At 45.7% G+C, this 14,843-nt stretch overlaps 1 protein-coding gene and 1 long non-coding RNA gene across 2 annotated transcripts; one reads left to right on the top strand and one right to left on the bottom strand.

The window, feature by feature from the left end:
* Positions 1-1,093: 1,093 nt before the first annotated feature.
* Positions 1,094-4,338, bottom strand: RAP2B (RAP2B, member of RAS oncogene family). Its single transcript, XM_063662371.1, has one exon. The coding sequence runs from the start codon at positions 3,134-3,136 to the stop codon at positions 2,585-2,587; it is 552 nt and encodes a 183-aa protein (XP_063518441.1). The 5' UTR covers positions 3,137-4,338; the 3' UTR covers positions 1,094-2,584.
* A 5,782-nt stretch (positions 4,339-10,120) lies between these two features.
* LOC134739198 (uncharacterized) lies at positions 10,121-13,466 on the top strand. Its single transcript, XR_010125781.1, has 3 exons — positions 10,121-10,883; positions 12,154-12,274; positions 12,789-13,466. It is a non-coding gene; the product is annotated as an uncharacterized LOC134739198 (long non-coding RNA).
* Positions 13,467-14,843: the final 1,377 nt, after the last annotated feature.

Below are 14,843 nucleotides of genomic sequence, written 5' to 3'. Positions count from 1 at the left end.
AAATACAAGAACGAATCTTTGCAAAGGCATACATTTATACAGTATCTTTTAATGTCTACATTTAGAATAGTGATACTATTGCCTCCCAATTGTGTTTGATATCAAACTTAAGTGAGATCAGAGTGGGAAAAAAAAATGGCAGTAGGACCATTGCCAGGCAAAATTCTCTATTCTTCCCCCATTGCTGGAGTACTGAGATGCCTCTTGGGCAAAAAAAAAAAAAAAAAGCAAAGCAAAAACACACACAAATTTTAAGGCAAGATATGTTAACACAGCTTTAAAGAAACCTGTGGCCTGTAATTTCTTTTGGTTTTGTCAAGGGTGTAAATCCCTTTGTCAAGACTCTTCAGATTTCAGCTACACTTCATAGACCTAAGGTATACCAAGCACTCTCTTGATATGAACATGTTATGTTACTAAGACCACCTTAAGAAAAATAAAAAATAAAAAGCTCACACTGCCTCCTACTGTTAAAAGGAAAAACTTATGAGGTCAAATATGGTCCAAACTGCAGGGAGTAAACGAGAACAAGGATATTATCTTAGCCTGTTTTCTTTTAAATCTATTTCCAAATCAAAACCTCAAAAGGGTTGAGGCAGTGTCTACAATCCATTCAAATGTACTGCAAAAAACATCACTAGATATAACTTCAGAATTGAAAACCATCTTTCCCAAACATGTTTTTGACTTGATGTGCGACATAAATAGACGGAAAAAAGGAAGAAAAACTTAAAAGTGCCATCCTACTTTGCCAGAAGGATGGTTACTTTCCCAGATCTAAGGCAATTTTAATAGATGGGTTCTCTTGTTCCCTACCTACAATGAGGTAAACTGTTCCATGTCAGATCAGATTCAAAATACCTGTTCATCTTCTAATCAGATGGTAATGGCCATACCCAGGGCTTCCTCGATCTTGATAGTTTTCTACAAATTTAAAAAGTTGGGAATAGTGTCATCCAACTTGTCACTGAGACACTTCTGTCTTTAAAATTTCACAAATAGCTCTGAAGAGTATCATGCACCTGCCCCATCCACCTCAGCCATGATACTGCATTAAATCACTGAATATGAAACACAGAAACACAAACAATAGTTTTGGGTTTGTTTCTTTAAAAATGGCATTTGTATTAAAAGTCTTAAAATGAAGAGACAATGATTAAACGCATGAAATTAAAAATTACAATTAGTTAGAATTGGTACATCAAAACAGTAAAATTTTGTTCTTTGCTTCTGGAGGAACACCCTACAACAGGTAATTTAAAAATTTAAAAATAATATGAAAGGGGAGCTAAATACCTGAAAATTTAAACAAAATGAAGCAAAAAAAAAGGGAAACAAATTCATTGCAAGAGATGGAAATTACATTTTAAAGGCTGAAAATAATAAAGAAATTCACTGAACAACAGGCCCTATTGTCCTGGCTCCTTCAGAAAGATTACTGAAAGGAAACTGGGAAGTGGTTTGGGGAATAGCAGATTCTGGGATATGGTGGGAAGTTCACAGGTTGGCACCGGCTGGAACAGCTGAGTTTTGAAGGCACTCTGCAGACACAGGGGTGCTGGGGGCCCTGAATCACATTTACAAAGTCTTTGTACTGTATTTTTAAAAGCTAGTCATTAAAATCGGTTACTGCCAACCAAAAAAACGAAAAGGCTAAACTTAAAACACACACACCACACATACACACACACACACACACACACACACCATAGTACACACGAAAATGTGCAGATCTGTAACATTTTTTTCACAGCTGATAAAAAAAAAATACTACCGTTCTCCCCCAGACTCCCCTTTGATACAGTAGGTAAACAAAATAGAATTTTTTTCCACAAATATCAGCAGACACTTTCTGGCACCCCACACTGTATTGGCATCAGTGTTAACAGTCCCAGTTCAGATGTGCAATACTTCAGATTGGATACACTGTAACAAGAATCCAACTTTGCATAGACATCCTCAGAATCGCAATCAGTCATGGGGTTGCCCTTCCAAGCTGGCAGAAAAGGAACCCGATCTTAATTTCCAGCTACTCCTGGAAAACAAGGAAAAAAAAGTTTCTTCCTCTCCTCCTGCTCCTTCATATGGTTCTCCCGGACTTCCTTCCATGTATTTAAAACTTGGAACTAGAAAAACGGCTGTTGACCAAAAAAAAAAAAAAAAAAAAGAAAGAAAGAAAATAGAAAAAAAAAAACCATTTCCACCTTCTCCCCCTCCTTTTCCTCTACCCCTCCCCCCTATTTTTTCTCCGGGCTGAAACTTTTGCTTGGTGGGTGTCAAGCTGCCGATACTGCGCCCTAACGGCTACTTAAACGGGGAAATATGCATCAACCAAAATCAGGGAGAAACGTACATGCTGCAAAGAGCCACATTTCCACCAGAGTATCGGATGGGCAGGACGGGACACCCCCTCGGGCACAGGGTGGAGGCAGGGGACGCCGGCCGCGGAGGCCAGCCGGGCTCCCAAGACACCCTGGCCAATGCAAAGTGGTCTCCAATCTCAAAGCAAGAAATAAATCACATTTAGAGAGTCGGATGCGTTTGGCTTTTGTGCGCAAAGCGCAGCCGGCGCGCGGTGGCCGCCTCAGAGGATCACGCAGGCCGAGCAGCAGCCCTCATCGCCGTTGGGCTGCGCCGCGTAGTTCATCTGCCGCACGATCTCGGCAAACAGCTCGTCTACCGAGGCTTTGTTTTTGGCCGACGTCTCCATGAAGGGGCAGCTCCACTCCTCAGCCAGGGCCTTGCCCTCCCCGTACGAGACCTCGCGCTCACCCTCCAGGTCCACCTTGTTGCCCACCAAGATCATGGGCACGCGCTCGTACCGCTTCACGCGGATGATCTGGTCCCGCATGGGCTTGATGTCCTGGAAGCTTTGCTGGTTGACGAGGCTGTAGACCAGGATGAAGCCCTGGCCGTTCTTGATGTACAGGTCCCGCATGGACGCGAACTGCTCGGTGCCCGCCGTATCCAGGATCTCCAGCACCGACGGCGACGAGTCCACCTCAATCTCCTTGCGGTAAAAGTCTTCGATGGTCGGGTCGTACTTCTCGATGAAGGAGCCCGTCACGAACTGCACGGTGAGCGCGGACTTGCCCACGCCGCCCGAGCCCAGCACCACCACTTTGTACTCTCTCATGGCTCCGTCAGCGCTCTCGCCGCGCCTGCCGTGGCCCCGTCGGGGCTGCGCGCCGGGGAAGGCTGGGCTTGGCGGCTGGACTTCTCTCCCCCTTCCTCAGCTACGCAGGAAAAACCCAGGAGAGAGCAACCCAGAGGACGCAGGACGGAAATCACCGAACGGAGGCCGGGCGCCAGGCCGGCCGGCGGCGGCGTATCCCTGGGGCGCGGGTCCGGGCCCCGCAGCAGTCCGCGGCGGCAGCAGCAGCCCGGGCGGCGAACCGAGAGGACAATGCCCGCAGCTTGCGCGAGGCGACGGCTGGAGCTCCTAACTGCGGCAGCCCGGGAGGGCAGGGAGGCGGTGGCGGCGGGCTGCGGAGGTGGCTGCTAATTGCGCGTCGGGCCGGGACGCGCGTGGCATGAGTCCCCGCGGAACGTGCGCCCACCGCCGCGGCCCATCGCGATCTCTCCCACAGCCTCTACTGGGCGAAGGCTTCCTACTCGCCGCGCGCAGCCCGGCCCTCCCCTCCCCGGCGAGCATGCCCAGTGCGTTCCGGCCGCGCCTTGCCCAAGCGGCCGCTCCTGGTTTTCCGCGGGGCCGGGGAGGTGGGCGGGGCTCCGGATTTGAGTCCGGTTTGGGGAGTGGCGCGAGTTAGGAACTGGCTGGAAGATGGGGTGTGTGTGCGTATATGGGAGCGGGGAAAGCGCTGTAGGGAGTATGCAGGCCGCTTTATTTTACAGCTGTGGGAGTGGTGGACAAGGGCGGCGGCTCTGCGAGAAGCATGTGGGCGCGGCGGGCCGCCTCAGGGATGGAGTAGGCTGTGGTCTTGCCAACTCCCGTTATCAAAGGCCCAAGGACGCCATTCACCCAGCCCCGGGCGGGTGTGTGTCTGGGGGCCGGAAACCCGAAGTCCTGTGGGGGCCGGGGAATGTACGAGCAGCCGGCGGAGCAAACCTGCCCCATAGATTTTTCTAAACCGTTCGCCACAGAAACGCTACTCTGTCTTCTCTGACCGACTCTGTACACTGCAGCCTTGCACAAAGAAAACAGGAGATACTCCAAGTCTGAGATATTTTTCCGACTAGGAAAGGGGTAGCCTCCGGTACCTGCAGCTCTCTCGGGGCAGGGTCCCGTGGGTCGTACCCACCTCCCCGCTCGGGTGCGGTCAAAACCCGGAGACCGGATTACATCCCAATCCAGAAGTCTCAGGGCGCCCGCAGTTAGTTCAGGGCATGCTCAGTCGCAGAGCAGGTTTTTGGGCTTGGAAGTAGGAAGCTTTTGCACCACACACCCACACTCTAGCTCAAATTACCTCTCCCAGACTCTGCACTCATTGGTCTCGGGGTGCGAGTCTGACACCCCTAAGTGTTGTTCATTGGCTGCCGCCAGGGCTTTATCAATTTGGGGCGCTTCATTGGCTAAAAAGTAGCCTCCGCTCGCGATTGGTTATTTATAGAGATTGAGCGGAGAGGCGGAGGCACAGCTGTTCTTTCCCCGTTGTTCCCCCACCCTGTGCCTCCCACTTCCCCAACCCTGGCGTTTTGAAGTAAAAGTGAAAAATAAGAGGCATTTAGGCTGAGAGCTCAGAACTAAATATAGTTCTTTGTTGGTGTTTTCGAGAGAGTCTGACTCCTCGGTTTCCAGTCACGACTGCCCCTTAAAGGGAGCACAAAGGGCTAATTACAGGTTTTGGTCCGCAAGAAACCGCAGAGTTGCCAAGTTTTTTTGCAGGGAGTGGGAAGGGGCGAGGAGCCGAAATGGGCCACTTGGAATTCGTTTCACCCGGAGGGGTAGGGGAGTGTCCAAGCTTGCTTCAGAGGAAGCTTCTTCGCTGGCGGGCCGGGCAATCGCTAGACTTGGCTGGGCTGGCGCTCCCGGGAGGTGCGAGGGAGATGCCCCGACTTGTTCCGACTCCCTCGCTCCTCGCTGAGGAGGGATGTCAGGACCTGTCTGCAGGCTGAGCGCGGCGGCGGCGGGTGCGGGGTGGGGAGGGAGGCGGTGGAGCTGCGTCACCGCTGGCTCCCTGTCCTGATGTCACTGCTCCCTGGTTTCACCGTCCGCATCGGAGGGTAAACCTGGGCATGGCTAACACTTGGTTTCAGTTCCTAGTGCCGCCGTGACTCACGCTGCGTTTGCTAGTTAACCTCCAAACCCCTGGCCGAAGCTTCTTCCGTGCACGTCTGCAGCGTGAAGTCCTTGGGCAGAGAACCGGGCGGGACGTGGGCTGCCCCTGATGCCTTGGGTGGGGTGGGTGGTGCCCACACCCGCGCCTCACCCCATCGTTTAGTAGAGAGAGGAGACTTTCACCTTGACTGTCAGAGTGCTTGGATGTTATGAAGCTTATATAATTCTCCAGAAAAACCTCTCAGAGGCAAACTCGCCTAAGCTGGAGAGAACCCTGTCAATATTCACCCAATGTGTAACGTCCGCCAAGCGTTTTACATGTACTGTCACTCCTCATAATAATAATTATTTACCCATTTTAAAGATGAGGAAACTGAGGCTGTGAGATGATCAATAATTTGCCTGCGATGCCACAACTAGAAAGTGGCCAACCTAAGATTCCAACCCAGGGATTTGCCTGCAGAGCCTAGTCTAATAACCACTAGACCATACTTACCCGTTCCATGAATGTTCCGGTATGTTATTCTTTCTTAGAGTGATTTTTAGAGGCAGTGTGATCAGACTGGCTCTTAAACCCAAGGGGGACTTCCGCCCACAGCCACCCTCTGGCTCTCCTCTGGCAGTGCCCCTCTTCCGGTCAGGCTGATGGCCCAGCTGGAGCCTGACCCTCTTCTAGACTACATACGCTCCATGTAGTCAGAACTCTGGACTGCTCTGCGCAAATGGTGCCAAGTTCACTTTCAGGATCTGGTCGGGACTCTGAACTCACTCCTGTGTCCAAGAAATAGCTCTTCTTTGGGGTGTGGACAGTACCTGGACCTGTGGGCTAAGGTGTGCACTCCCAGGTGATTTGAGCCCCCCGTAATGCAGGAAGAGGGATCATTTGCGATCAGCTTTATCCTCCATGACACCTTCCAGCCTGGCCCTAGAGAAGTCCAGGAATTCATAGTTCACAACTGGCCATCCAGCTCCATGTAGGAGGTATTTGTCAAGGTGGGAAGACAGATCATATTTTGTTTAACAGTTTGTTATCTTGATTTATGACGTAAATACTTAGGTTAATGCTATGTGGGCCTCTATTGGTACTCTTAACTACAAATATTAGGTGTGGTTCTGAGTGTGATATAGAAGCAGATGCTTTGTCCTTCCGGGCCTGAAGTCTAATCTCAAGTATTGGATATCAGTTATTATCTGAGGCCTTAGGTGAGTCACTTAAGCTCTCCTAACCTTAGTTTCCCTTTCTGTAAAATGGTAATAATATAATTTGCCCTACCCACCTAGCTACACAAAGAACCTTGGAGAAAATCTGGTCACCTAATCAATCATTTTACAGCAGAGAGAGCTGAGCAGAATTAGGACCTTGCTGTCTTAGCTGCCCTTACCATGTGCCAGGCTGTCCAGAGGGATAATAATTAACAGATAATAGATGGAAACATGTTTCTAAATCTGCAGCACCCCATACATGCATCAAATTACTGCTCAGACCCAGACAGCCTGACAGTCCCTTGAGAAATGACCATTCCTAAGACTCTAGGTAGCCATGTGGATGGGTATTACTGAACCTTTATGGCCTCAGTACCAGAAAGATGCCACAATTTGAGTACTTTTTATTAGGGATTCTTCAATAGCAATTTTTATTACATTCAGATGTACTTCCACAGAAAGATTTATATTGGAGCTTTGGGATTTCAAATGAAGCAATGAAAAATGTACAATTTTTTTTTTTTTTTTTTTGAGACACTGTCTTGCTCTGTTGCCCAGGCTGGAGTGCAATGGCATGATCTCAGCTCACCACAACCTCTGCCTCCCAGGTTCAAGTGATTCTCCAGCCTCAGCCTCCTGAGTACCTGGGATTACAGGTGCGTGCCACCACGCCTAGCTAATTTTTGTATTTTTAGTAGAGACAGGGTTTCATCATGTTGGCCAGGCTCCTCTCGAATTCCTGATCTCAGGTGATCTGCCCACATCAGCCTCCCAAAGTACTGGGATTACAGGCGTGAGCCACTGCGCCCGGCTAAGTGTACAGATTTTTAAGGTTGATCATTTCTTCATGTAAAATTTGTTAGGAATATTTTTACCCCCACTCACAGCATGAAACATTATCTATCCTGTACTATAATTATTACATTTACATAGCTAAGTCTGGTCACCTTAAGCACCATGTGAAATACTCAAGGGCAAGGTCCATGTCTAGTTTATCTTTAGAGCCACCTTTGTCCTTCATAGCACTTAGTACCGTAGAAAGCCCTCAAATATTTATTAATGAATGTGTGAATGGCATTTTATCTTTTTCCAAACTCTATTTGTGTTAGAAGATCATATCAATCCTTGATAAGACATGTTTTCGATCCACAGAAAAATGTATACTAATGTGTCAGTCTCTCTCCCTGAGTCACAAAGATGCTGGAGTGATCAGTCTTCATTTATTGGGGTGAAAACATTAAATCAGTGCTATCTTGAGGAAAGATACCACAGCATCCAATGGATAAACCTTTTGTCTGAAGAAGACAACATTTTCAGATCATGTGGAAAGGCATTTTTGAAAAACAATCTAACATAAAAGCTATCAGGAAGAGACAGCTTAACCTTGATACTTTGCATAAACAGGGGTCCCATTCCTAACCTTTGCTCACACAGTGACCTCCTTCCAAGATACACAGGTTGGGCCTTGAAAGAATTAGGTTTCTTAGAACGTGACTCTTTTAAGTCCTCAAGAAAATAAGTACCCGCTTGTTCTTTTCATTTGTACTAGGTAAGTGGAGGTTTATTTCATGATGTTCATAGTTTTAGTTAGTGTCACCTATAGGTAAACAAAAAATTCTAAACAAATTCTAATTTTGAAAGCATCAAAGGTAAGTTGATAGTGACCATATATCATTATTTGAAAGCAGAAGTAGGCCAGGCGCAATGGCTCACACCTGTAATCCCAGCACTCTGGGAGGCCGAGGCGGGCAGATCACGAGGTCAGGAGTTTGTGTCCAGCCTGGCCAAAATAGCAAAACCCCATCTCTACAAAAAATACAAAAATTGGCTGGGTGTGGTGGCACACGCTTGTGGTCCCAGCTACTTGGGGGGCTGAGGCAGGAGAATCACTCGAACCTGGGAGGCAGAGGTTGCAGTGAGCAGAGATTACGCCACTACACTCCAGCCCGGGTGACAGAGTGAGACTCCATCTCAAAAAATAAATAAAGTGGAGGTATAAGTGTGAGAATAACTGTGCCTTACTGTGTTCTCAATATGTGTTAAGTAACTGAATATATTATAACATGACCACATATCCACTAGTAGGCTTAAGATATTTTACTTTATCAATGGTCCTTTTTTAATGATCTTCAGTAACGTCTCTAAAAATATTTTGTAAATCAACCAAACCATCATTATCATTTCATACTATTCATACTATTCAGATTACACTTTGGGTAGACAACATATTACACATTATTTCACACTACTATATACTATTCATATCATACTTTGGGAAGCCATTTTGTAAGAACAATTACTTGTAATGAGATTTTATGTCTTTATATTTTAACAGTGTCCTAAAATCCTAGCATGATAACTAGGAGAGACAAAGATCTGCCTAGTTTTCTAATTTCAGTGTCTGCCTATATAACTTGTACTCTCATTCTTTTTTCCTATTTTAATTATTCTTCAAAGGAAAGTGTGTAGAAGAGTCTTACATTTTAAATTAAATAACATTTTAAATTCAAGTTTTCTATAAACTTTTTTACAGGCAAAAACAAATAGGAGAATCAAAATAGCTATGTCTCAAAGCTGTTGTTTAACAGTTTAATATTAAATAATGATCTCAACATATAAATTAATAGTCCAAGATTTGTCTCCTCACAACCTTCTGTTCCAGAAAACCAAATACAGCAATGAGACAAATTGCACCGTTGCATTAAAAAGAATGTTCCTGCCGGGTGCGGTCACTCACGCCTGTAATCCCAGCACTTTGGGAGGCCAAGGCGGGTGGATCATGAGGTCACGAGATCGAGACCATCCTCGCCAACACGGTGAAACCCCATCTCTACTAAAAATACAAAAAATTAGCCAGGCGTGGTGGCCGGTGCCTGTAGTCCCAGCTACTCAAGAGGCTGAGGCAGGAGAATCACTTGGACCAGGGAGGCGGAGGTTGCAGTGAGGCGAGATTTCGCCACTGCACTCCAGCCTGGCGACATAATGAGACTGTCTTTAAAAAAAAAAAAAAAAGAATTTTCCTCTCGCTTTTTTCTCACCACCACTAGATTAAAGGAGCCCCCTTTTCTTCTGCAGGTGAGAGGTGACAGCGTGCTGGCAGTCCTCACAGCCCTCGCTCGCTCTGGGCGCCTCCTCTGCCCGGGCTCCCACTTTGGCGGCACTTGAGGAGACCTTCAGCCCACCACTGCACTGTGGGAGCCCCTTTCTGGGCTGGCCAAGGCCAGAGCCGGCTCCCTCAGCTTGCAGGGAGGTGTGGAGAGAGACGCGCCGAGAGAGACGCGCGAGCGGGAACCAGGGCTGCGCGCGGGGCTTGCTGGCCAGCTGGAGTTCCGGGTGGGCGTGGGCTTGGCAGGCCGGCACTCGGAGAAGGCGGCTGGCCCTGCCGGCCCCGGGCAATGAGGGGCTTAGCACCCAGGCCAGCGGCTGCGGAGGGTGTACTGGGTCCCCCAGCAGTGCCGGCCCACCGGTGGGCTCCGTGGGGTCCTGTGTGGCGGAGCCTTCCCAACGAGCGCCGCCCCCTCCCCCTGCTCCAGGGAGCCCAGTCCCATCGACCACGCAACGGCTGAGAAGTGCGGGCACAGGGCATGGGACTGGCACGCAGCGCCACCTGCAGCCCCGGTGCGGGATCCACTTGGTGTAGCCAGCTGGGCTTCTGAGTCTGGTGGGGACGTGGAGAACCTTTATGTCTAGCTCAGGGATTGTAAATACACCAATCAGCACTCTGTATCTAGCTCAAGGTTTGTAAACACACCAATCAGCACCCTGTGTCTAGCTCAGGGTTTGTGAATGCACCAATGGACACTCTGTATCTAGCTACTCTAGTTGGGACGTGGAGAACCTTTATGTCTAGCTCAGGGTTTGTAAAGGCACCAATCAGCGCCCTGTCAAAACAGACCACCCAGCTCTACAAATCAGCAGGATGTGGGTGGGGCCACATAAGAATAAAAGCAGGCTGCTTCCAGCAGCGGTGGCAACTCGCTCGGGTTCCCTTCCACACTGTGGAAGCTTTGTTGTTTCACTCTTCGCAATAAGTCTTGCTGCTGCTCACTCTTTGGGTCCACACTGCTTTTATGAGCTGTAACACTCACTGCGAAGGTCTGCAGCTTCACCACGAACCCACCGGGAGGAACGAACAACTCTAGATGCACCGCCTTAGGAGCTGTAACACTCACCGCGGAGGTCCATGGCTGCACTCCTGAGCCAGCGAGACCACGAACCCCACCAGAAGGAAGAAACTCCGAACACATCTGAACATCAGAAGGAACAAACTCCAGACACACTGCCTTTAAGAACGGTAACACTCACCTTGAGGGTCCACAGCTTCATTCTTGAAGTCAGTGAGACCAAGAACCCACCAATTCCGGACACACAGGGACAGCAATCCACCACTTGCCATGATGTACGATCGAAGCCTATCACCTTTTCTGCAGCAGTGGCTCCAGTAAGTCTTTCAAACTTTGTGGTTTTGATGGAGACAAATGAGACATCAGTTCCCCCAATTTCCTGTGGGGGAAAAGAAGTTTCCTTTGTAAGTTTTCCTTCAAAAGCCAGCCACAGGTCTGGTTTAAGGAATTTGCCTAATAGGAGTTCTGTTTTAGTGGCCACTTGTTACATAATCTAGCAATCAGAAGATAAAAGACTGTGTGTGTGTGGGTCTTAAGAAGATAACGCATGCCAGGTGTGGTGGCTCACGCCTGTAATCCTAGCACTTTGGAAGGCCGAGGTGGGCAGATCACTTGAGGCCAGGAGTTTGAGACTAGCCTGGCCAACATGGCAAAACCCATAAAAATAAAAAAAAAATTCGCTGTGTGTGGTGGTGCACACCTGTAGGCCCAGCTACTTGGAAGGCTGAGGCAGGAGAATTGCTTGAACCCAGGAGGTGGTGGTTGCAGTGAGCCGAGATCACGCCACTGCACTCCAGCCTGGGTACAGAGCAAGGCTCTGTCTCAAAAAACAAAAAAAAGAAGACAGTAACACGTAGTACTGTAGTATTCAGGCTATTTAAATAATTTTGTGATTGTTATATTTGGTTCTGTCATGGAAGTTTGTAAATCTTTTGAAGTTTTCTCAATCTATTTTAAAACACATGTAAAATGGAAATTACTCCTCTATTATTCAACTATTATGAACATATTACCACAAAATATGAAAATAAAATTCTTTCTGTCAAGGAATTTACATTTTTAAAATACCTATTGTCTTGTAGACTATAATGTGAAATTAACAAGACATGATCCTGGAAAACCAAACAAATATTTCTGTGTTTCACATAAGCTAAATATCCTAAATACCCAGTTCAGACATTTTTGTGTAAAGGACCAGATAGTAAATACTGCAGATTTTGCAGTTCATACCATCTCTGTTGCATCTACACATTTCTGTTGCACCTTGTAGCATGAGAACAGCCATAGAAAATATGTAAATAGATGTGTTCCAGTAATACTTTATGAAAATAGGTGGTGGACTGCATTTGGCCCACAGATCCATAGTTTGCCAGTTTCTAAACCGTGTATTGAGGGGAAAAAAAAATCTTTGTTTCTGAAGGTTCTTTTAGTCAGAATAAACTACTAATCTGTCATTAGATAGAATCATAACTCTTGGCCATAAGTTATAGTAAAATGGTCATTCACATAGTATATTTCAACCAATATGAGTGTAATTCTGTATGGTTGCTATTTTTACATAAATCATGTAAAATTTCTTCTCAACAGTTAAGTTTCACTCTGTCACCCAGACTGGAGTGCAGTGGCACAATCTCCACTCATTGCAGCCTCCGCCTCCCGGATTCAAGTGATTCTCCTGCCTCAGCCTCCCCAGTAGCTGGGACTACAGGTATGCGCCACCACACCCAGTTAATTTTTGTATTTTTAGTAGAGACAGGGTGTCACCATGTTGGCCAAACTGGTCTCAAATTCCTGGCCTCAAGTGATCCACCTGCTCCGACCTTCCAAAGCGCTGAGATTACAGGTGTGAGCCACTGTGCCTGGCCAGTATCTCCCATTTTTTATTGTACTTCTAACATCTTTTTCTTATCGATTTGTAATTGTTGATTATGGATTATGGTTATATATAGGGGAAAACTAGTCCCATGTCAATCATATGCCTCACAAATAACTTTATAAGTTTGTTGTTAGACTTTTGTTTATGCTTTTTTATTTAGTTTCTTTTTAATTTCTATTTTGAATATATTGATCTCTTCCTTTATGAGTTTCCTTTGTGAATTTCTTGCTACAAATTGGAAGACCCCTCACACTCCAAGATATTTTATACAATTTAATGTTTTCTTCTAGCATTGTTAGGGTTTTATTTTTAATGGTTAAATTTTGGTTTGTTTTTCCACTGAAAGGAGAGCATCAGTAAAGATGGCAAGATTGAAATCCAAGCAACAAGATTTCCACTGAATAGAAATTTCTGAGGAAAGTGTAAGGACAGGTGTGAGAACTCTGGTGGCAAGGATGAGGAAGCATCATCCCCCTTCTCAAACAGGAAAGAAGAGCCAAGAGACCTGAAAAGGAGCTAGAGCCAAGAAGGTGAAAAGGTGAGAGTTCCCATTGCAAATAACCTTCTCTCTGTAAATAAAAATGGTAAGGCACCTGCTGAAAGATGGGAGACCATGTGTTAATTTGGGAATCTGAGTAATAATAAAGCTGTTTCTAGCAGTAACTGTGCAGTACACCACAAAGTTGCCAGGCTGCTAAATTTGGGTTACAGAAATTTGTGAAGATGCCAATTCAGGTTTTTTTGTTTTTATTAAGAAGGATACTAGCAATTCTTAAATCTGTCAGATCAGATTATCTTAAAATTTCTGAAGGCTTTTTTTCCACACAAACAAATAAATATTTATAAAATGAACTATATGCTCATACCCTTAGTGAAAATATACACATCAACTTATGACTTATGTAAGTCAATTACTAATTCAACTACTAATGGGAAATTGGATGAACTCAGTAAAATTGTCTTACCTATGTCTCTTGAGTTTCTCTTTCTATTACATGCGAAATTACAATAAAACCTTGACTACCTAAACTCTCAGAGATAGTTTTTTTGTTTTGTTTTTTTTTTTTTTTTTGAGTAGTTGAGTATTTGTTTAGAAAACATTGCTGTTGTCTGAGTTGTTCCGTCACAGTAAGAAAAATATTTAGGCCAGGCGCGGTGGCTCACGCCTGTAATCTCAACAAGTTGGGAGGCCGAGGTGGGTGGGATCACCTGAGGTCAGGAGTTAGAGACCAGCCTGGCCAACATGGTAAAACCCCATCTCTACTAAAAATACAAAAATTAGCCAGGCATGGTGGTGGGCAGCTGTAATCCCAGCTACTCGGGAGGCTGAGGCAGGAGAATCACTTGAACCCGGGAGGTGGATGTTGCAGTGAGCTGAGATAGTGCTATTTCACTCCAGACTGGGCAACAAGAATGAGACTGGATCGAAGAAAAAAAAAAGAAAGAAAAATATTTATATTCTCTTCATTAGATAACTAGTATGTATTTACTGTAATAAATTTGGAAAGTATAGAAAAGAAAAAAAAAAAACAAAGTAAAAATAACAAATTACCCAAAAACAAAAAATTACATTCTGGTTAACAGTCTTCTTGTCTTTTTATCATAGAATTATTTTATATATTCCATAGGTCTAGTTTTCTTGTGCCTGTTTTAACTTGCCGCTCAATGTAGGCCTCAGGTATTCTATAAACTACTGGTCAGGAAATAAGTCAAGAGAGATATCTTAACATCTTTTCTCTCTTATTTAATAGTTTGGGGTAATATAATATTTATATTTTTTATGCTAAAGTTGTCTCAATGCTACTGAGGTTAAAAGTTGTCCAGGCAGTTGCTTTCTTGACAAAGCTCCTTAGGGCAGCCTGGTTGGGGTTGTTTGCCTGTTTGTCCTGCAGGTGGGATAAAGCATGCTCAGGTTCATGAACTCTGGGGCAGCAGAATATGGTTGCCCATGTGCACAATTAACCAGTGAATCGAGGGCATCAGCTGCATTCTCCCAAATGGTTTTGTCACTCTCCAGAAATTATCTTCCTCTTTGTTGCAAACAGTGCCCTTTGATGTGTCAGCACCATTCAAAGCACCAGCAGTGACTTCTGCATCACTAACACATTTCTGCTTTCTTTGTCAGTTTGCACCCAGGCTTCTATCTCTTTTGCTCAAAGTTTTTCCTGAGGCTTAAAAGAAATCTGCCCCTTACTCTTTCCAAAGTATGTCCTAGCATACTTTCCAAAGTATGTCCCAATAAGCAGTCGGAAATGACTTATTCTCTCAAGGCCACAAAATCTTTACCAGAAAAATTTTTAAAAAGGTACTTATGCTGACATGATTTCAGGTTATTTTCTCTAAATTGTTCGTGTTTGATTTGACTAGAATACCAGGCATAAGCAGTATTTAAAATTGTATA

This window comes from Pongo pygmaeus, chromosome 2 (genome assembly GCF_028885625.2).
Source record: "Pongo pygmaeus isolate AG05252 chromosome 2, NHGRI_mPonPyg2-v2.0_pri, whole genome shotgun sequence".
NCBI classification, from domain to species: Eukaryota; Metazoa; Chordata; class Mammalia; order Primates; family Hominidae; genus Pongo; species Pongo pygmaeus.
The sequence above is the reverse complement of the archived record's forward strand: the minus strand, read 5'-3'. Positions and strand labels throughout refer to the sequence as shown.

Excerpts from the sequence above, each read along its gene's own strand:
- RAP2B (XM_063662371.1), bottom strand. The coding sequence starts at position 3,136 with ATGAGAGAGTACAAAGTGGTGGTGCTGGGCTCGGGCGGCGTGGGCAAG.